General features: G+C 44.2%; 1 protein-coding gene and 1 pseudogene across 4 annotated transcripts in view; both read right to left on the bottom strand.

The window, feature by feature from the left end:
• Positions 1-11,962: 11,962 nt before the first annotated feature.
• Positions 11,963-23,790, bottom strand: part of LOC142585571 (sodium- and chloride-dependent GABA transporter 1-like) — a 31,590-nt gene continuing 19,762 nt past the window's right edge. For 3 of the 4 annotated variants that reach the window (XM_075696429.1, XM_075696432.1, XM_075696431.1), the window contains exons 10-14: positions 22,884-23,012; positions 20,650-20,752; positions 19,393-19,493; positions 18,380-18,550; positions 11,963-12,344 (exon numbers count right to left, since the gene is read on the bottom strand). In XM_075696429.1, coding sequence (XP_075552544.1) covers positions 12,243-12,344; positions 18,380-18,550; positions 19,393-19,493; positions 20,650-20,752; positions 22,884-23,012 — 606 coding nt within the window. In that variant the 3' untranslated portion in view covers positions 11,963-12,242. Of the gene's footprint in view, positions 14,634-18,379; positions 18,551-19,392; positions 19,494-20,649; positions 20,753-22,883; positions 23,013-23,790 lie in introns of all 4 variants that reach the window. The other variant, XM_075696430.1, reaches the window with a different exon arrangement.
• On the bottom strand, positions 23,630-23,789 carry LOC142586443 (U2 spliceosomal RNA; annotated as a pseudogene).

Below are 23,790 nucleotides of genomic sequence, written 5' to 3'. Positions count from 1 at the left end.
TTATCTGTCGTCGTCGTTTCCTTCGTGGAAATTTATCTGACGAAAAGTAGAAAATATAGAATGCATTCAAAGGCGCAACATGGGGGACCATATACTGCGGCGGCGACATGGCACATGAACCGACTCGGACCACGGTGATAACAAGAAAGGCGCCACGAACGCACGTGGCCACCCTTCCGCCATATCTGGCCACTTGAGAGGAAACGAGAGGAAGCTCTGAACGGGTACTGGTAGCGAGCAAACAAGACTGTCGTTAAATATGTTACCACGAACTCTTGAAAACAGCTGCGTTCGGAAGCATCAAGTGACGTGCAAAGTCTGGACCTATGTTTTTCTCGGCGGACCTGAAGGCTGAACCTGAACTAGACGTGCAGCAGCACTTACAGCAACGTCGACCTCTCGAAGGTTGACGTTGTGGCCGGCCAAAACTTCCTTCTTGAGTTTTAGTCGCATTCTTTACAAAGCCTTCTTTCTTTTTCCTTTATTCTTTATTTGGCAGTGCGCGTCTGGCAGTGCGCAGCTATGAAACGCGAAATTTCGTAGCGTGAATCGAATACGAGGTAAATGACGGTCCAGCTTTTCAAAAGCCGACTACTTGCGTAACTTCAATGATGAACCAAAAGGGACACGCTCGACAAAAGCTGTTGCTCTTACGTTAAGCATAATTTCGTTGGCTTTACCCTTTAATTGAATCGTGCAGACTTAATATAATATCAAATGAAATTACGTGACTAAGCGTTGTTAAGAACGGCCCGATGACGTTCAAGTTTTGCCTGCCAGTTGCGCCAACGGGCGTCCTCTTTTCCTGGAGCGCCGCCGCAAACCTCTAGCCACGGCGTCACCTCGTCGCCATTGTAACTAAACGGCTTCGTCGTGATTGGGACCGAATGAGTTCGACGAAGCAGGCTTTGTGCCGCAACACGACACCGCCAACCGGATCGGCCGCGAGCGGGGGAGCTGCCGCGTGAAAGTCGTCGGGGACCCTTTCCCACGCGCCGACCAAGACGCAGGACAATGACTACTCGGGCGCGCTACCCGGGTCAACTCCGAGTTCTATGAAGCCCCTCTGACGTCGGCTCCGGACCGTGCACCTGTGTGTGTGCGTGTGTGTAAGCCTTCCCGGGGAAAGGCGGCGTGTTTACAATGACTGGATGAACGTTTCCGTCTTCTTGGAATCAAGGGGGGGACCGAGTGTTTATAAGCCGCTGTTCTGCGGATGCTCAACACACTTTTCTTAAGCAGTCCTGTTGGACTGAGACACTGTCTCAAGCAGTCGTGTTTGACGTACTTTCTCTCGAAGTCATGCTAGACTGATGAACTGCATGTAAATACTGTAAATAAACCCTTATTCCTCGTTCTCGATGAGGAGCAATCCTTCCCTTCATCAACGTCCTCAGCATGGATAAGTTGGACGACGGCATGGGCCAGCTACCTTCTCATTCATGCCGGACTCCAATATTGACAACGGATCACGAGCGATGGGATTGAGCCCCCAATCCTGACAGCGTTCTAAATGAAAGCACGGTTTACGAGGGACGACGTAGCGGGGGGCTCTCGATTAGTTTCGATCGCCTGGATTCATTGACGGCCACTTAAATCTAAGTACCGCGAATGTTTCAGCATTTCACCGCCATCAAATTAAATATGGCCTCCGCGGCCGGGCTAATCGAGCCCAGGACCTCGTGCCCAGAAGCAGAACGTCATAGCCACTAAGACAGCGCGGCGGGTATCGTTTAAACATTGACAAATACTTTAACGGCAGTGGTCAGTGGTATTTTTTTTCTTTTTTTATAACGCAGATCCAATGCGCACATGTTGGAATCGATGAGATGCGAAGGCTTCCTGAAGCGGGTAATTAAATGTTATACAAATACCTACGATACATAAAAGTGCTTTTATTGTCATCCTGCAACGTTTATGTTTGCGGATACACCGTTCACAATGGTACAATCTCGAAATGCTGACAGCAGCCTGATGCGAATGCGTACACTGTGAGACGTCGAGGGAATGGTTGCAAGAGGACGAAGGTGATGTTTACTGTTTGTCAAGGGGAGGACGGTGAGGTGGGCGCAGATGGAAGTTCGACGCGAAAGAAAGTAAGCTTGACTATTATTTTCGCCTGTGTTGTTCCGTTGTTGGTGGCTAAATGGAAACTGGCGCGCGCATGCGCATTTGCGCGAACGTGCATCTCGCGCGTCGCGACGCACGCAGAGAGGCGTATGCTCGGCGTTGGCACGGCAGGTGCGTGGTCGAACGAGAACCGGCGCATTCAGCATGGTTAGAGCACGAGGCTCTTGCGCAGGAAGGCAGAGGTTCGATCCAATCTTGGGGCGCGTATAGTATTTCATTCTTTTATTTTATCTGTCTGGGCTATTCGGCAAGACAGCAGCAGCAGCAGCCATGGTCAGCAATGTCCGGGATGCTTCACCTATAGAAAGCTTCGCTTTGTAAGGTAATCACATCAGAGTTCATGCATACTGATAAACGACTTTTACACGAGGAAATAAATGGAGCTTGATGAGGAAGGTCTTGTAGTGGAATTCGATGTAAGCCTATACCAGTAATCGGTGCACTAAACGTCACTGCGGGAACCTCCCAAAGTGCCGATTAATGCAGACACTATATACGAAGCTATGACGGTTAGTTACCTAAAAATTAATCGCCGCACATACGTTACACGTGCCGCAAAACCTTAAGGACAAGCCCTTTCCTTGGGGTCGGTGAGGAAGCTTATAACTACCATGATATCAGTTTAGGCTTGTTGCTCGAGGTTCATGAACGGAAAGCAGCTCACCCGCCGCGGTGGCTTAGCGGCTATGGTGTCGGGCTGCATGCTTACAAGCACGACATCGCGGGATCAAATCCCGACCGCTTGCGGCCGCATTTCGATGGGGGCGATATGCAAAAACGCCTGTGTCCCGCGCATTGGGAGCACGTTAAAGGTCTCCTGGTGGTCAAAATTAATCCGGAGTCCCCCATTACGGCGTGCTTCATAATCAGATCGTGGTTTTGGCATGTGAAACCCCAAAATTCGATTCAAAGCAGCGAAGCTTGTGGGAAGAAAAAGGTACCGTATTTATTCGGACATTGGTCGACCTCTCTTTCTTTTCATGACGCTACCCAAAACCCAGAACCCAAAACCCAGAATGAGGATGCAACATGTGGCATCGACTAGAGATATTTAGTAGCCGAGATTACGCTAAATGAAGGTGCATCATGTTCAAAGTTTCTCGTTTCCTAAAGATATGAGCGACCTATATTCGAATTATATATTTTCATTTCTCGGCGAGTTCAATATATAGTGTTCGATCTATTTTCGAGTAAATACGGTACGCAGTTTGTGTCCAGCTCGTGCGTTTGTGGTGAATTAAGTTACCGCGGTGTGCCCTTTCTATTCCCGCACTTTGGTAGTTTGCGCAGGTTTTCAGCCATTAGCCGTTATACGATACAAAACAAATAGCGCATGCACAACGCGCCTTTAGAGTTTACAAGACAGTTATTTATACATTTCCGCATGACCTCAACTTGCGTGACGCACAACTGCTGGACGATCGTTACACGTGAAAATAACTTGTCTCAGATGAAGGCGCGACAGTGGCATGGAAAAAAGTAGTGATTACGATTTGATTTGTATGCGCGTGAGCGTGCATGCATGCGATGTGCGTGCGTGCGTGTGTGTGTGTGTGCGTGTGTGTGCGCGTGCGTGTGCGTGCGTGTGTGTGCGTGTGCGTGCGTGTGTGTACTGCCGTGTACTGCCGTAGACGTTGACCTGGTGACTGCTACAGATTTTTATTTAATTTTTAGAATAAGGCAGTGGAGTTGTGAAGATGAAAAGCGTTAAATATATTTTCAATAGCCCCGATAGCTTCAGCTCAGCGTGATGTCCGATATATTGGATATAGGGATTCCAACCGGTCTATTTCACCTAGCGCGCATGTAATGACGTGTATCATATATATATTGCCCTCAAACTCGTGTATAAAGTTGTTTTAACAAATCGAAAGGTAATGTAATGAAGGAGTAAATAGGAGCCTGAAAAGGAAAGGAGCCTTCCTCTGCTCAATAAAAAAATATTGCTCTTGTGTTCATCCTTTGTAGGCAATTTCAAAACATGTTCTGCCCTTGGTTACGCAGAAGAAGAGCAGACATTTGGTGCAAAACAACTTTGTTTTCATGTTGCAGCCCTATAGTCTGCAATGGGCAGCGTTGGCGTCGTCAGCCAACCTTGGGAAGTGGCCAGTGCTCTCTTCTTCGTCGTCGTCCATACCGGAAAGCTCATTGTCCGACATGTTCTTTTCGGCAATTCTTCGCAATATCACGTAAAAAAAAAACAGAGAGAGAGAGACGATTTTGTTCACAAGCCGTTAAATACCAACAGTACTAGTCTGCTGTTAATAACAAACCCATCGCAAAAGCGCGGTCTGAATAACCGGGTTTAGTCCCAGCGTCCAACGTAATGGACAAGAGAAACCAAAGGAAGCGTAGATAAAAGTAAGCGCGTGAACAGTTTAAAGTTCGTACTCTTCGCGTTCGCTGTTGTATTAACTTGAATACAAAATCAGATATATGCCCTGAAAGTAGGTATAGAAATACGAGAAACAGTGTTTACTTCTGCGGCAGGTGCCATTAAAGGCCGCGCCGCTGAATGCCGCCATTCTGCAACTGCGCCTTGACGGGAATTTGAACGATGTACTTTCGTCAATGCGGCATAGATGGCGACAGCAGGTGTCCAATACAATGGACAGCGGGGTTTTATGAGGATGAATGCCTTGGCATAGGATCGAGTACTCTCTTTAATTAGTTTCGGCTGCTGAGCACGAGGTCGCGGGATCGAATCCCGGCTACGGCGGCCGCATTTCGATGGGGGCGAAATGCGAAAACACCCGTGTGCTTAGATTTAGGTGCACGTTAAAGAACCCCAGGTGGTCAAAATTTTCGGAGTCCTCCACTACGGCGTGCCTCATAATCAGAAAGTGGTTTTGGCACGTAAAACCACAAATGTTATGTAGTCTCTTTAATTAGTGTCCAATACATTGGACAAATCGCCGTATGCTACTTGTAGACTGGGAAATTCGGACGCGTATTCGCGTGGCACCACTCCCAAAGAATATGAACAGGCGCCAGAGCGCGCCAGTAAACTTGCATCACTTTCAGGTTTGAGCACTGGCACTGTTTTGCACTTTTTATATTTAATAGTCTCAGAAGAGCTATGATGAAATGTATGCGTTGTGAATGTTATGTTTCATGGCATTTGTTTGTGGGATGCCATTCTCAAAATTCTGAGGATAATTCAGTCAATAACGTGAGATCTGGTATATCAGAAGCTTTATATTGATTGAATGGTGTAGCACTATAACGGTCACATACGGCGTGGATAAGTATATAGCATACATATACCTAAATATTTGTGAATCCCCACGGCGACGGCGAAAATTCGCTTGGGGTGTCCATACAATTCATATTGCAATAAAACGCTTTTTCATTCTACCCTCATCAGAATAGAGCTGCCGCTGCCGGAGAAAATCCCGCCAGTTAGTGCTCATCAGCACAATGTCATATGCGCACATCTACCGAGGCTTGCAGTTGGTTTGACTGGATGTTCTTATGTCTACAGGTTTGATTCCATTAGCCTTGCTTCTTCAGATTGCTAGTATCAAATTAGGCACGTCTCTCAGAGCTCCAGTGTTGCTTTGGGACGTTAAACAGTGTGAATTCGACCAACCATTGCTATCAAATTGGTGTTTTCCGGTCGGCAAAGGCAGTTTCCGCTTGGTATCATCAGCAAAATGCCACAGGCGCACATCTATCGTTGCTATCAGTTGGCTTCACTGTATTCTTAATCTATAGGTTTGATTCCATTAGCGTTGCTTCTTGAAATTACTGGTATCAAATTAGGTTAATATATGCTATCTTAACTTTTGCAAGACGGCCAACCGAACCATGCGCGAACAGCATTTATGCGCCGAATTATAGTAGTACTTTGAACGGGTCGCTTATCAAACCCATCAAACTAATCTGTGTCTGTGCATGCGTCTGAACGCATGTGGATACTTTAGCAAGCGGACTAGAGTTTTCCCTTTAACGACACTTAACTCTAAAGCGCTCGATGCATCAGCACAACTTCTATTTCCTTCGTAAATGTGCATTATGAAATAAGAATGACCTTGAGCAGGCGTATGAATGCTTTTCTATTTGTCTGTTGATCGGATGCGCACAGGTACTCGTTCTCAGATTATTAATAGCTGCACTTTTGTTGCACATAGCCCAAGTCTAACTTACACTTATTACATAGCTTGGCACGCGAAAAAGAAAATGTTTTGTTTTGCCAGGCCACAAGGAAGCGGCTACGACAAAGGCAGCGAGAGAGCGCTGAAACCCTGGAAGCACCATCGAAGATTCGAGACCCACGAGGCAGTGAGGTAGCACAGCATGGTACCTGGTGCTCATGTGACTCAAGTACGTCCTCGGCTGAGCAGAGAACCCTTGGCTGCACGGAACGATGAGAAGCAGGGAGGAAAGAACTCAGGCCCAGCGGCTGGGTTAGAGGCCAGAACTTGATGCCTTTGTCTCCTGATACCTGTCTGCATACCTTTGTCTCCAGTGGCAAAAAAGTTGCCACTGGAGACAAAGGTATCATTGTACAAATAAAATGTACGATCTGTTATGGATTATGCGTGTGCAGTGTGGGATACGTGGACGGCACGTTACGTGAACAGTTTAGAAAGAATTCAAAGCATAGCCGTTCGTTTTGTTTATTCAAATTACACTAGGAATTTCAGTGTTTCAAGAGCAAAAGAAAGCCTCAGTTGGGAGCCACTGCAGCAACGCAGGAAATATCTCAGACTGAAACTCTTTCATAACATATTCCGCTCTCCGAACAGGTATTATTCCCGGGAAATATTTTTCCAAGCCCGATTACGTTTCTCAACGGCTGGACCATGAAAATAAGTTTAAAGAAATAGCCTGCAAAACTGAAGCGTTTAAAATGTCATTTTTCCCCACAACCATAAGCCGATGGAACAAGCTACCATCCGATGTCGCAATGATTCTATCAAATGATGTATTTTTAAACGCTATACGCTCACTGAAGCAAGATAGTGTTTTTGTGTTTTGGTGTGTATGTGCGAGTATGAAGGCATTCCGGGTATATGTTTTGTTTTGCCTGCTTTATTTATTGGTTCTTTGTTTCCTTCCCCCCCCCCCCGCTGTAATGCCTACGGGCGCTGTGGGTATTGTGATAAATAAATAAATTAGTATTGAAAAGAACGAAGAGGAAAAAGGAGAAAGGTGCCTTCGTTGTGGTTTTGGCTATCAGTGAACAATGACGGTGGCCAAAACAAAAAATGCAGAAGCGCGAAAACGAGCAGCCCAGGTGCAGATACGTGGTCTTTGAGAGAACCAGACATAAAATGGTACAGCAGGAAAAGAGCTGCGAGAAGATTGATCATAACGGCTGCTCGCCGCAATTTAGTTAAGCGAAATCAAAGGTGATGAAAGTTTTTTCATGTGTGCCTATCCGCGCGACCCTGCCCGGGGATTCGCGCAAGCGCCCTTAGCGCTCGCTAGACAATACTGATAGAATCTCAAGTTGCAAGCCGCAACCGCGCCTCGTCCAGAACTCTGCTGCCCAAATTGTCCCATCCATATATAGAAGCACGCGAAATGTGACAGTGTTGGAAATCACTGGACCGCGATGTCCCTTTAATGTGAGATGTATATCAAGCTGGAATGAAACGCGCCAACAGCAGCAAACAAAGCAGGGGCCTTATTTTGTAACGACCAAGTTCGTTTTTTCACTCTTCTTATCCTCCGCGCTGAGCGGCCGATCTCGCCGTCCGAACTGCAGCGACGAAGGGCAAGAAAAACGGAAACGGAAGTGCATCGTCACAATATACGGTCCAACATAGTGGCGTATAGTTACCACCGGATAAGCCGACACCGATACTTCGAAAGCATACATCGGAATACCATGCTCATGTTACGCACTCGTGACGTGGCGCCACCTCCTCCCCATTGGCTGCGCCTTCACGTGCCCAATGACGCACGCACTAGGCCACGCCTCCTGTCAGCCAGATGGCTGCGACTTGACGTGCGCAATGACGCACGTTCTAGGCACACCTTTAGCCACCCAGAACCGTATGGTATGGTATGAATAACTTTATTTAGGTCCTGAGGGATCAGTCTGGGACTGATGCGGGCCGCTCCCACGTCGGGACAGACAGGCCGAGCCCCTCTGCCGTCACACGGGCCCTCTGGACAGCCCTGAGTTGGTCCTCCAGCACTTCACCGTGAAGCATCGTGGAAGAAGGCGATTTTGCAGATGGACGTTATATTTTTACTCGGACTGCACGCAGTCTGGCGTAGTCTGCTATAACACTGATGTTAAAGGTCGATCTGTGTATGAATATTTTGTGGAAATGGTTGTGATATTACGTGATGTGTACAAGACGATTGACTGCGATGAAGATGCGTTGTCGGTGTTGGATGCATTAACACATACAAAACGAGCCTGATCTGTGATCACAAACACCTTTCGGCTTGTAGCCAAGCTGGAAATAAAGAAAAAAAAAAGAGCCGCTGTGGTGTCGGGGAAGCGTGCTCGTTTCGCAGCCCGGAGGCCCGGACTCGATGCCCACCAAGACCGAAATTTGCCAAATTTTCTTTTCAAAACCATTACTTTGTTTACAGGAACACCTCCCTGAGCAATCGACATCAATCCGAGCACTTTGATGTGTTTTTACTCGTTGCGCCGTCGGCCATTTTCGGCACCATCTTTCGGTCACGTCGACGGACATTGGGGCATACGTTTTCGCATTAAAAAAAAACAACTGAGCTTCCTGAGGCATTAAAACCGCCTTATTGAGCATGCCGGCAGGAGGCACTGCTATGGCCGCTGGATAGAAAGAAAAAAAAAAGTGCGGTCTACCGCGTCAGGCGGGCTGTAATGGGAGCGAACGCGACAGCCGCAGAGTTGCCGCCGAACGGCGCTAGCTGTCGGGGATAGGACGCGTCGGCTTCCACGGGCGACGACGAGGGTGGCTAGCGGAGTTACAAGCGCTTTCTTGACGCATTTTCTATGCCGATCGCAGACAAGAGTCCTCGACTGGTGGCGCCGCGGCGGATCACACCGTTTTCGACGCACGCGCATCTTTTGTGTGCGTATATATATATATATATATATATATATATATATATATATATATATATATATATATATATATATATATGTATATGTATATATATATTAGTCATATCATAAGAAGCCAACAAACACTGACACCAAGAACAACATAGGGGAAATTGTGCTTAATAAATGAAGTGAAGAGAGGATAAGCGCGCTCAAGCAACGCCGGTAAGCAGAGCGATCGCCGGGAAGAGCCAAATATCGCGGCCTCAGTTACACCCCGCACTTATACGATATGCCACACGCTCCTTAGTTCGCTTTGTATTTCGCTGCGATAACACAAAAGCGTCACGTGTCGTGCGCGTGGAATGCGAGATTGAGCGATTCATTTACGAGAGCAACTAATGATAAAAAATAAATCGTTTCAGACTGATAAAGTAGTGTTTCGAAACACTGTTTCCGTTAATTTCGCGGTCAAGATGAGGAATTTCGCGGTAATAGGAGAATTGATAAAATAAAATGCAGTGGCAATTCAGCGGTAAATGCGAGAGAAATGCATTAGCATCACGTCGCACCTCTTTAAGGTCCCGAATCCTTGGCTTTAACTCCGTTCACCATATTGCCAAGTGTTGTTCAGGAGCTCACTCGACACATGTTCTGCCTCTTCGAGGAGTGAAGTGCAACTGACGGTGATCCAAACCAGTCATTTGCAATATCCATATATGTATATTGTGAGCACAATATTGCCATCTCATCTTCCTCATCTATACATATCATCACCCTGAGCCGCCACTTCTTTGTCATTGTTTTACGTCTTTGTCGATGCGAAATTACATATAAATTGGCAGAAGTAGGAGGCCGATAAAACTGTGGAAGTCTCTTTGACGTTCTGGACGGAGAAAGTTGAGGACTGTGGCAATTTTCTCCGGGTCCGGCCGAAGCCCTTCTTTACTAAGTGTCCCAGAACCTTGATGGTCTTGCTTATGAAGTGGTATTTTCTTGTGCTCAGCTTCAGTCCAGCCTTAACAATACAGGTTAAAACTTCATCAAGGCACTTGAGATGTTGTGAGAATGTCGTAGAAAAGACAGCTATATTTTCAAGACAGCACAGGCAGGTCTTCCATTTTGCCTATCATGCGCTTGAATGTGGCAGGAACGCTGCAGAGTCCAAAAGGTATCGCACTGAAATTGTGGAGCCTGCCTGGGATGGCAAATGCCATTTTCTCCCTGTCAGACTTGCACATTGATATTTGCCAGTAGCCAGATGGAAGATAAAGACTGAAGAAGTACTCAGCACTCTGCAGAGAGTCCAACACGGCATCAATTTGTGGCAGGGAATAAATGTCTTTGCGTGTGATTTTGTTGAGGGTGCAGTAGTTGACGGAAAAGTGCACTGAACTGTCCTTTTTCTGTGCAAGAACCACTGGAGAAGACCAGGGACTTGAGGAAGGGCATATTATATATTCCATTCAAGCATGTTGGACACACTTTTTGTGATAACCTTGTGCTCGGTAAGAGGCATTCTATATGGACAGCAGTGAACAATGCGTGATCCATCGGTCTGCATGCGATGAGCGGCGACAGGCATCTTAACGAGAATGGGTAATGGACGTCGAACAAAGCACCATGTTTTTTCAACAAATTGAGCAGATATCAAATCTGAGCGGGTGAAAGGTCTGGGCTGATGGAACTTGTCAGAATAGAGCAAGAGGAGGCGAAGTTGACTACGTTGGTGCAACAGTAAGAGGAATGGGGACAACGGGTTGAGTATCAACAGCGTGTGTGGTAGTTGATCCACGGGGCAACAATTCTGGATAGGGAGTAGTATTCAATGCAGCAACCATTGCACACACGAGTGAAATGAAGAAGGCTGGGAGCAATCACAATTCGTCTAGATTAGATGTGGCCATAAGAGTGAATCAACACGTTGCCATGTACAATATTGGTGGAATGAACAGTGATGATTTGTTCTCTAGATGGCCAAAGCACATAATCTGTGAAATGATATTGGTGACTTGCGCTGGTCAGGGATCGGATGCACTGGTGGCAACTGCTAAACGCAAAGGCGGACGACAAGAAATCTCAATCCAAATTAAGTTTGTGAGTGCACTCGTACAGCACCGCAAATACTATGTGATGATGGATGCAATCAACAGAGACACATAGAGTACATTGTGTGATCAGGTTAATTGTGGCATCATTTGCTCCACACAATGGAGCGCCACAGTATGGCGCGGTCATTTTTCAAAAACGGGAGCAAAAATCAACATGAATGACAGAAATGGCGGCACCAGTGTCCATAAGAGCTTCGAAGCAAACACCTTCCACAAACACTAACAATAATTTCGACGGGCGCTCTGGAGGAATTATAGGCAGTCCCATGGATGCAGTTTCCCCTCCTAAAACTTCAGCGGGGCATCTTCCAAGTGGAGGTCAGGGGCCTGTAAGGCGGGCCGAAGTGGGGACAATAAGCAATGGCGTGGGTAAGGTGAGTGGCAACGAGATGAATGGTAGGTGGGAGGCATATTGGCTGTGTACGGGGGGAGATGGTGAACGGTGCAAACAAGGTGGGTTGGACAAAGCAGTTACGGCTCGAAATGGTGATGATGTGTACAGATGAGGTGCAAATATTGTGCTCACAATATATATATATAAGAGACACGTGGCAGTAAAAGCAGGGCATTGTCACCTTAACTTCAGTGTTATATAGAACAAGACCTGCCAGTGACAATGTCCACGCGTGTGCAAAAATGCACACGAAAACTAAAGATAAGTGACAATGCACAACAGAGGAACTTCAACTTTTGGGAGAAAGAAAATAACACAACAACATCAAAATATTTTCAGACTATATATATTATAGACAAAATATTATCTGGTTGTACAACAGGGACGGAAAATACAGTATATATCAAAATGTAGAGTATGCCTTTCAAAACCTGTTGAAATAATAACAAAATCACACTTTCTTCAACAACAAGTTTGGTGACCTCTGAGCAGCATGGGTGCCGCTTCAACGACAAGAACAAGGCCTGTTCACAACATGGTCAAAGCCGCCCGCCTGCAACCAGGTGCTGCAGACATCACAAACAATCACGTGAGCTGGCGAGGCAACCCATCACTCGGCATTGAGGGTCGCTTTCACCAGAGGATCCAGGAGTGGCCCTGTTTCAGCTCGGAGCTTCGGCTTTAGAGTAGACGATATACCCTGCTGGAGTCGCTGCGGTGGACAAAGTGCAATAAAAGTGGCAATGCTGCTTCAGCAATCTTTGCCCCAAAGCACACCATTTCATTCTTACATCTTTGTACACAGGAAGGTAAAAAGAGGAGAGAGACCATGTTCTTGGGAAGTCAGTATGAACTTAAGAGGAAGCTTTAGTTCGGGGCCAACCCCGATTACCCTATTCAAGTACACTGTACAACTTACAAAAGCCACAGCAGACATGCAACCTGCACAATGCACAATGTGCTCTATTGAGATACCCTTGATATGCAAGGCTGCTTTCAGGACTCAAAACCACGTAAGCAATATGTGTTCATAAAAGCTACCTTTAACAAAATGAAATCAACATTTAGAACTGTCCTAGAACGAATGATATTTCAGTGCACAAAATGGAAACACAGAAGTGCTCTGCGAGACAACTGCTCAACAAACTTAAATGTGGTTTGTTGCATTTGAGAGAGAAAGTTAAATTCTCAAAACTCTAGGAAGCTGAATTTTTATTTAAGGCCTAAATTCCGAATAATTCACACATTCGAATAAAAGTTGAAGCACGAAGTTTACCAATCCCTAACTTTGAACCAAGAACAGATATCAGAATTCTGCAAACTGCATTCGTTAGAGCATCTCAAGCAAATGCATGTGATACATGAATTTAAAGCTTAAGTGAAATTGCTACAATGTTCACAAGGGTTCCAAAAATGTCCTACTGACTAATTAGTGGTACAATTCAGGGCACTGTATAATTTAATAACTTTGCCCACTTTAGATGTGTTATTAGGTGCAGCTTGCGAAATTGTGATCTCATTTTTTATTGCCGAGTTACAGAGTTGTAAACTACTTACTAGAGTTTTATTGCAATTCTGCAATTTTATATAATCATTTTCTTCAACTATACATGGCATAAATTGAAAATCCACTTCCTATAGTTACTATATTTTAGCTTCTTTTAAACGCAACAAACTTCATCAAACTTTGTGCAGTGGTTGCCGAGAAAAACAATTTTTCCGTTCCTGTGTATTTAGGCAGAAACTCCTAAGCTAAACCTTCGTTTTAAATCTGAGCACATACTGACTTATGGCACAGGACAAAGGTTCCATGCTATGCGTTGCACTGTGTGATAGCCCCGGCCCCAGTAAAAAAGAAAGAAACACAATGAATACAGCTGGGAAACCAGTGAGACATGCACGGCAGGAAAAGCTGCTTGACTGCAACACTGTTATTAGCTAGACTGTAAAAGGCTACGCCTCTGGGTGACGGTTACAAAGCTTCTGCACTTCTTGGGAAATACAAAGGCCGCTACTGTCACTGCAACCTGAAGAATGTTACTCTCAACAGGAAGTGAATATTAAAGGTGAAGGATACAGTTCACTGTTAGTAAAATAAAGAGACAAAAAGGGAGGGGGGAGAAGTAAAGAAAAATTTCATGCTCACAGAAACAGAGGAAGCAATGTGTGCTACCGTGGCCACAGATGACAAAATTGCACGTCAGTTAATGGTGACACTGGATGGTATGAAGTGACGGTCCGTTCACAGTTCTGATGCATTCATAACCCTGCTGTGAGTGTGGTGAAGCTGTGCGCTACAGTATCACACACTGTGGGGACAATTTCTAACAATGATTGCGCTGTTAAAAAAAAAAGAAAGCACTTCACAACTTTTACGTTTGTCTTTGTCCCACAATAATACTAATCACCATCAAGGGCACTTCCATTTCTTTCATTCAATGCTGTTCACCCACTATTTTCCTGTTCAAAATATCACAAAATGTTGAGGCATGCATCAGTTAAATGAATACTGACACAAAAATATTGTGTACCATTTTTTTGCTTTTTTTTTTCTTAAATAGCTGGCAACTCCACAATTACATTAGGAACTCAAATTCCTTGAGAGTGCCATGAATAATTAATTACAGCATCATTTATGTGAACCATTGAAAATGCACACTGAGTATAGCATGACTTTGGACATGAAAAAGGAGATTATTAAACTCACCGTAACTAGTGGTGGCAGTCACATGGTATCACAAACAACTCACAAGTGTGCCAGTCAGCCTGGTGCAGTGATTATATTGCCAAGAGCTGCGAAACTGGCCCTTCTAATCGAGCACTTTTTTTTTTTTTTCAGAAGCACAAGGGAACCCGCAATCCCCTCTTGTCCTGTCGAGTGCTGAAGGGGCTCGGCTTTCACTCTGGTACAACGAGACCGTCGCAACTGGTTTCAGTGACGTGAATAGTCTCCTTTTTCACATCTGAAGCCATGCTCCACTTGGCATACAATTTGAAATAGCTGAATTAAAAGGTAATGCATTTAATTATTTGTTGCACTCTCAAGGCATTGAGGCTCCATAGCCTAATCACTCACTCAGCAACCATCCAGTAAAGAAATAAAAGCAAGGCAAACTTTCTGTTAGTAGGTTTCCTTTAAAGAAAAGAAATGCACATAAAATTGATAATGATTAAGGTGTTGTAGGACAAGACACTTAGGGGTGCAATTTTTTAGTGTGGCAAGCCTTGTAGAATTGAAGAAAATATGTAGGACTCCACAATAACAATGTGCACGTGTGACCATTGCACACCTGTGACCATAGATTACAAAATTTCATGACAGTCAACAGGTGCCTGCCACACCAAGTGCAACATCCACGATGCTGTGATGTATGAGAGCTGCCTAAAAAGTAATGCCCTACAATTTCTTACTTCAAGTGCGTTTACTGAAAATGCATGAACTTTGCTATGAGAATAACAACTTGATTCGTGGACATGTTATTGCCTGCCGAGACAAATTTTGTCTCCTTTCCAGCATGAAACTATGGCATGCATGATCTTAATTTAGTATAAGCTCGAGCTTTCCACACGAACATACAGTCTTTCGTTGTATGTTTCAACTCTCATTTACAACTAAGAATGTTCAGCGGAGTGCATGACTTATTGGCTATAACAATGCTAGCCCAAAAGCATCAATCAGGGCTACTGCTATACACAACGTGTGAGCAAATACTGTACAACCAAATCTGAGCACTGTCCCTTGATTCACAAAAGACTTTTGTGAAGGTTGCCAGCGTCATGTTGCTTCAAAAATTCTTGAATTTATGTTGCATCAAGAGCGCTGGTAACAGTGCAATAGTTTTTCAAAGGCCTTGATGTAGCACCATTTAACCTGTGAAACCCCAAGAATTTTTCGTGCGTTTCCCAAATTTCTTCGGTGTCGCCATAAATTCACACACAGCATTGTTCCAGATGGGTGTAAAAAAGAAATAAGGGTAACTTCTTGGGCTGCTATAATGCCACTATGTGTCCAATGATGGTGCGATTGCACAAATAGCGCTGTAAGGTGCAAGGTCACTGTTGCAAGGCATAAATATTGAAGTCCCTAGCTTTATTTCAAGACGTAAACAAAGAAAAGGGGCATTACTTTTGGGCATCCCTCGTACAACTTACAAAACCACACGATACATGCGACACATGAAGAATGCATATGACAATGATAACGATGATGTTAAACTGCACAACGTGCTCTATCCATGACATGCAAGAGTGTTTTCTAAACTCAAAGCCACGTAAGCAATGCATGTTCATAGAAGCTACCTTTAACAAGATGGAGTCAACATTTAGGACAGTCCTAAAATGAATGAGGCATCAGTGCACAGAAAACAGCCTGATTAGTATGCAGCAAATAACATCTAACAAACAGAGGTGTACTTTATTACATGACTTGAGCATCAACTACTACAAGAAGCCATATGTGATTAAGTGCAGCCATTTTTGGCTCTGTCACCTTGACTACTTGCCAGTTGGCCTGCTATCAAAATAAGATTCTACTTCTTTTCCAAGAAGCAATAAACGCTTTGTTGCAACAGCATGTGAGTAGGTGGCTAACGCAGCAAATAAAAGATAAAAGTGATGCCCTACTGACTAGCAGAGTAGACTACAATACGGTCAAACCTTACTGTAATGAACACGGACATAATGAATTATTGGATATAAGAAATTAAGCCTGAAATCATCTTTCTCGATATCCGCAAATAAAATACAGTAGAACCTCGTTCATACGTGTTGGGAAAAAAACGCATGAAAAAAACATACTAACCGGAAAAACGTGCGATCCGAAGTAACTAAAAAAATTTGACAGACTCAACTGTCGTTGACATCTACGTAATGCAAAGCATCGCATGGAGCACTGCTACACGAGACGCTGACGTGTGTCGAGCTGATTGTGCTCCGGCGGCCCGAGACGCGTTTTGTTGTTTTGCTATTGCGTGGTGTTTTAAGAGGGTGACAGCAAACTGAAGCAAAATCGAGCTGGTGAGTGACGCCGGATGCCGGCGAAGCTAAATGTGGTGCCCACATCGTGCCCCCCGGCAGCAAGGAACGGCCACGCACTTGGATTATTGCATATACAAGTACGTTACCAATGGCACTATGCACCACGCACTGTAAAACAGATGGGTGAAGATGCTTATCGCAATAGGTTTGGCTGCGATAGCTGTGAACATGGCATGAGACGACCCAGGCGAGCATATGCTGGTACAGGAATAAGAAACTGCGCGTCGTTTTCACATGAGACAAGCGGATATATACTGTTCTCGATCCTGCATGCCTCGCGCCTTTTCTTGTTCACATGGGATCTAGCGGCCGGAAAACGTATACCATCGCAGCCTGCAGCAGGGAACGGCGGTGCGTTTCGGTTATCGCCCATCAAAAGCTTGTGCTATGCTTCCGACAGCATCATGCGCTGTGAAACAAAAGATGCTTATCGTAATAGGATTGGCAATGATAGCTATGAATGTCGCGTGGGACGATCTCGGAGAAGATTTGCTGGTAACGAAATGAGAAACTGAGCGCGCGCCTGCATTTCCATGTGAGACGGGCGGGCAAGTATTGCAGTGAAGCTGCCGCGGTGGGCAGCTATACACTGTTCTCAATAACGCACGCCTTGTGTATTTTCTTGTTTACATGGGATGTAGCAGCTGGCAAACGTATCATGCGATCACAGTTTGGTGATGTGCTGAATGGTGGTGCCGAAAAAATTGTGTTTTCCGAGAATGTATGAACCGGTAAAAAAATGAGCGTAACTCTGTTGTGTAATTTTTTGTGTTCTCGATCGCGAGCGTTGGCGCCGAGAAAACGTACATAACAGGAATGTATCAACGAGGTTCTACTTATATGCTTTAACGAATACCGTATATAACAAAAGGATCTCCATATTGCATGCAATTTCACACAGGCTAGACTGTGTTGCAAAACAATTAGCATCAAAATGGGCATTTGAAAATTGGAACTAAAACAAGCATGTATGACATAAGACAGCTTTAGTATGGCATATGCAAAGTCCTTGCTTGCATTATAATATAGCAGGCCCAAAGCGTGCGTGCACAGGATACAGTGGGGAGCTTTGCATCTTACAAGAACATGCTATTTCTTGGATTTAGTGCCAAAGCCTTTTCATGACACTCGTAGCTAGTGCAACAATAGAACAGTGCTTGGTGCACCCTCTTCAATCTGAATTTGCCCTCACTACTTGTGATTCACTGCATTTGCCGAATTTAAAACATTAAAGTCAGCCTAACTTCACTTTGCAGAAAAAGTGTTTGCCAGGATTTGTGATTGCTTTGAAATTAAGTCCTTTGTTTTGATGCTGTTGGCTAAGCAAAGATTGCCATAATTGCTGTAGAAGTGTTTCCAGCCCTCTTTACTAGACAGCACCACTGCATTATGTGTTGTCCATAGATCGGCTATGTGGAATGCTCTACTAAAAGCCCTTCCAAGGACATCAACAGTGGTCAAACAAGAGAAGGCCTCAGCCTGGAGCGTTGGCTCCAGGCTGAGGTTGCCGAGTCTCGAACAGCCACTGTTGCTCATTTTATGCCTCCATTTTCTTGTGAACCTCTGTCTTAACTGGATTTCTAGTAACAACATCCATGTCATGAGTCAGTTGGCTCCAGGGTAACAGCTGAAATACCATAGTAAAGCTGCCTGTTATTATTGAATTAACAAAATGCAATGAGAGACATAAGTGCATTATCAAAGGCACACCTTGAAAAGAGAGCCCTTGGCAGTGATTAGATAGTAGATGGCATAGATGGGGATCATCATCACGGATATTAATGCCATGAACCAGCCAATTAGCTCACCCCACCAGGGATAGAAATAAGTCTTGGCATACACAGGAGGCCGATACTGAATGACGGACGATAAAAATATGGTCTGCAATGACAAGAAAGCAAGAAGTTAAAGCGTGCTAAGTTTTTGCAAATTCTTAGTTTTAACATAATTGACGATTACATAAAATAATGGAGCATTGGATAAGTGCAAAACCACTGTTAAGAAAGAACAAAATTGGGTGAGAGTTGGCCTTTGGCCCTCAGCTGGCCCTATGCTTGTAACTTCTTATCCTAAATGTCAGAATTATTAACACATAAGTTACAAATTGATTAATGACACAGTGCAGAAAAAGGTAATAAAGACAGCAACATATAAAAACAAGAAAAAACATTAATCTTTGAATCACTGAGCAGAAACGTGACATTAGCTGGGCCAACTGATGTTTTACTGCAGTTTTCTACCGTTACAGGCATTAAGCTGTTATCCTCACTAATTTTAAATAGGCCACTTTGTGCAGAGCCCAACCTAAATGCATTGAGGTCGAGCTGTGGTTCTCACATCACTTTACTGCCTTCTGCCGAGTTCTTAATATCTGAAACTCAGGCAATCACAACTTATGAATGTGTCCCCAGTGTTAATAAATAATGTGTTCACATATTTTAAGTGCTTGTGCTCCAGGAATCTGTTCACTGTTAATCATGTAACACAGCACAGGTTAAATATCATGTGTAAAGCACAACCATTACAGCATTCAGGTGACGGCACAGTTGTAAGACGGTACGTTTGGAATGTTCCGCTAGTGCAGGCAGCCAGGTCGGCAATTTGAACTCAGCTGCTGGACAAATTTCAAAATAAGTTTCCTTTTACGTGGTCTGTGTGCTCATGTAAAGTTCTGCCAACTGTTGGAGCCACTAGACTGCTACACTACACCGCTCTCTACTCACAATGCAAAAGAAGGGCACGAACACCATCCAGCCAGCACGAAAAAACCAGTTGGGTGAATAGCCAATCATCTCTTTTATGTTGCTGGCGAACCTGTTAGAACCTGCAATGAAAACAAACCAAATTGTCCATCATGTGCATTTTGGCTAGTCGCCAGAATGACTGCAAGGACAAAAGACATAATAAAAAAAGATATACAGATCTAACAGACATCTTGGAATCTATGTGACGCGAAGCTTTCGGGAGGTGGTTAAACAAATGCTGTAAATTTGTCCATTTCAGTCCTGCCTCTTTGGTGTAAAGGAAACTGCCGTGTATGCATGTGCTCTTGTCCACCTGTGCTACGCATTGTGACACACACAGTGATCATTTCAAGGAGCAAGTTGGCTTTGTTACGATAGAAGTACAAAAAATGTAATTGCGCGATTGCGGCCCATTGATTAGAGCACTGGTCTGCTGTGCTGAGGGACCGAGGTTCGATACCACCATCGGGCACATATCTTTTTTTAAAGTGTGAGCTATATGGCAGAACAGCAGCAGCACCTGGCAGCCACAGTCAGGAAAGTCCGTGACGGCTCGCAAAGAAAGTTGCACTTCAGAACAACGTCTAAATTGCGTAGGCTGCAAGGAAATGCTCAAAGCAGAATGTGAGGCTGAGATAGACATTTTCTGCCTCATGACCACTCCTCGGAAGCAAAACTGTCTACAGTGAACAATCGCATTGTGAAGGCGCGGCAAGGGTTTGCGGCGTTGGTGGGGAGGACCGGTGAAAGCAAGTCACTGACCGAGGGCGTCCTCCTAGAGGGCAAGCAGATAGTATCTGGTGAAACCAGGCAGAACTTCTTAGCACCAATCTCAGCCCTAGCAGCTACTTGCTGTAAAATTTTGTAGAAGCTCCTAGTTAAATCATGATCATGTGTTTAAAGTAAGGTCATCATGATGATGATGAAGGCACAATGTATATTATAGCTGGCTCAGCACTGATTAGAAAAGTTCCACAAAATTCTGTAAGCAATTAAGAAAACCAATGTCTTCAGACGCATGTTTATTGCATTATAACAAAAGCATGATGCATGATGGCATCATCTTTGTCACAAGGACGAAAGAAAAATAACACAATTCATGTAGCAATATTCCAAACTCAAGTATGTAAAGAAATATTGTTGCTGCTATTGTCTGTGATTACCACCACACATATTTTAGCTCTAAGTATTAGTTGGGTTTAGACGTGCTCACTAGTAAGCGTAAAGAGGACTCACCATAAAACCAGGAGATGGCCACATTCTGGAAGAACACTATAAAAAGTAGTGTCATGCCCGACACAGCATAGCTATCAACAAGCTGGAATAGATAGATGCCACCCTGAAAACAAGAATGACGACGACTTCCTTAAAGGTGCACGAAAAAAGCAGAAGCAACTATATTATGAAATACAAACACTCAAGGACTGGAAAGTATGACACTTACACTACTACTAACAGTTCAACGACTAGATAGGCTGAGCAACATACGAGATGTTTCAGGAAAGAATGTAAGGAATTAGTATCATTTAATCCGTGAAGTAGAGATAAAGAGGTTGTTCAAAGGCCAATTCTTTCAAATGAAACAGCAAGGCCTTTGTCGTCAGGATGTGAAGAAGCAATTTCTAAGAAACATTATCTCCTATGGTAAGTGCTCCTCAACATGGTAAAACTAATACATATACAGTGTAATCTCGATAAACGGAAATCACTTAAACAGAACTGCCTCTTAAACGGAATGCCATATTCATGGTTTATTGGTTTTGTATTCATCCAAGTGTATTCAGCTTTGTCTCTCAGTAAATGGAACTCCTGATAAATGGAACCAATTTCCCTGGTCTCTCGAGGTTCCTTTAAAGAACCACTACTACTGCACCTGTAGTAGTGGTTCTGCACTGGGAAGAAAATTTCATGCGTGATGTTACAGATATATGTTTGAATGAATCATAACTTCGATGGAATGGTTAAGCCTGTCATTCAGTACACATGGTATAGAACCACACCTAAGCAAACCTACAATGCTCAGCCATCCCCAGAACAGCAAACACCAGGGGAGATTCATGCTACTCTGAATCAGTGGTAAATCAAACAGTGGTAATCAGGTAACATGCCACAGCAAATCAGCAGCCCTGTAAAGTGTTAATGTAAGTGGCTTTGAACAAGCATGACATCCTTACGCTCTCAAATAAAAAAAAAAGGAAGGAAAGAAAGAACATGGTGCAGGCAGGTACTATACTAGCTCAAAATTTACCAGCAAGAGTTGCTGGACTTGCCAGAGGGGACTCATGCAACAGGATTCATACCAGTGCACTGGAGAGCACCTCCTGATGGCTGAACTCTTCGAAGCCCTACAGACTCGTCTGGCAGTGGCCACTTTATTTTCACTCATCACCACCTGTGCTCTTGTAGCACGAAGCATACACTGAAAGTCCACGGGCCAAGGTCATTGTACAATTTCTGCAAACATCTTAGTACTTTTTTTGCAGTGACCACAGGACCGGATGTCCAAGTATGTATTATAGTCACTTGCCCATTGTGTCGATTATGACCACACTCCACAGTTGTCGTAAGACAACAAACCATATTGTTATGACAGGGTTTACGGCCACTGTGTCGCGGCATTGGTTGTGGTGTTTTGCAGCTCTTGATGTTCTTTTTAGATAGTTGAAGAAAGCTAAAAGTGTGCCGGGTTCTTTGGCAACCTTTCTCTGTGTTTGTTATGTGTACATGCTGTACTTGTACCATTAGCTCCTATGAGCCACTAATAGGCATCTAAGAGGCCACATGCAGAATGTCTAGACAGATGTGCACATTTACCAGAACTAAATGCTTGGCAGTTTAAGTATGGCTCATAACACATTTAATGCAATAGACCCAACAGACTAGGGGTGAGGTGTGTAGATGATCTTGTGCAGATAAGCATGCCTGCTCAGCATAGTGCATAAAATGTGAATCAACATCACTATCACTTGACAAAGGAAGCAAGCAGGTTTTGGTTGTTCTGGCTCTTCCCAGTAGACTAAAACACATAATCCAGCCAACATAGACTTATGAGTTTATGACTTATCATCTGTAGCTATGCTGTTTACATTTATCATGAGATGGTCTGCACTTATGCAGTTTCTGAACCTTTTTACCTGACTGCTTGAACAGATATGCTGCAACTACAGCACGAAGCCTTCGTTAAACATTTAAATTCCTTAAATATATTCAGAGCATCTATTACAGAAAACAAAACCTTAAGTGATCACTAGCAGTCACAGGTAAGCAAGACAGGCAAAAGAGCCCTCAAATGCTTTCACACTAAGCAGCATTTTCAATGCCAAAAAGCTTACTGTGTCGCTTTTTTACTTATTCTCAGTGACAAGCACAGGCCTTTGTGCGAGTTCACGCAGTATGAGATTAATCTGGTGATTTACGTGACTGCTATTGCACATTGAAGAAAAGAGTAATGCTAGAAGACAGAATCTCACCTTGGTGACCATGCTGAGCCCCAAGAGGAACTGGATGGTGCAAAAGGCAAACGTCACATGCTTCCGGCTTCTCAGCAGCACAGGCCACACATCAATGAGGCCAGCTATGAGGGCCTCAGCTGTGCAGAACTGCAAGACCACACGTGCAAACTTTGACAACAACAACAACAACAAAGAATAATAAGTAGAGTAGAATTCCGTTCATTCATCTCCGGGTAATTCGATCCCGACCAAAGGTTCCGGCCAGCACTCATACATTTCTATGCGCCCAAACTTCCGTTAGATTGATCTCAAAACTGGCCTTCGCTGAATAATTCGAGCATGCTTGTCTCGTATATGAGTAGGCATTCCTTAATTATATGTGTGCACATGTGCTGTGCATCAATAAGTGGAGAAGAACCATACGTGCTTTGGGAAGCTAGAACTTGGAAAGTCAAGGGGACATTTAAAGTGAACAAATGAGCGGCGGTCTACATAATACTCTGAAGTCTTGCCAGTAAACTTACTAGGCATCTTGGTGCTTGTACTGTAACTAGAGATGGCGCTTGTGTTAATTAAGAAACGCATGCTACGTCTTGTCATAGCGACAGCTTTATCTGCTTGGTATGCTTCACCGCATAACATGACTGTATTGCGGCAAAGCTAACTTTAAAAGCAATACTCCCAAAATTGACAGTGTGTATTAGCGTTTTAATGCGAAGCTGTTTATGACTAGGGTTCCGTGAATTCTTGTTCTGCATGTGCAACAGCCATGGGCCGATCCTGGAGATAGTGCAATACTGGGCCGACCCGCGGCAGAGGTGAAGCAGGCTTCAATCACTCCGCCAACTTGTAAAAATAAGTTTAATATATTGGGTCCAAATAGAACGTGTATCAGATATTAAGCTTGTCGTATTTAATAGTTGTT

Source organism: Dermacentor variabilis, chromosome 6 (assembly GCF_050947875.1).
Source record: "Dermacentor variabilis isolate Ectoservices chromosome 6, ASM5094787v1, whole genome shotgun sequence".
NCBI classification, from domain to species: Eukaryota; Metazoa; Arthropoda; class Arachnida; order Ixodida; family Ixodidae; genus Dermacentor; species Dermacentor variabilis.
The sequence above is the reverse complement of the archived record's forward strand: the minus strand, read 5'-3'. Positions and strand labels throughout refer to the sequence as shown.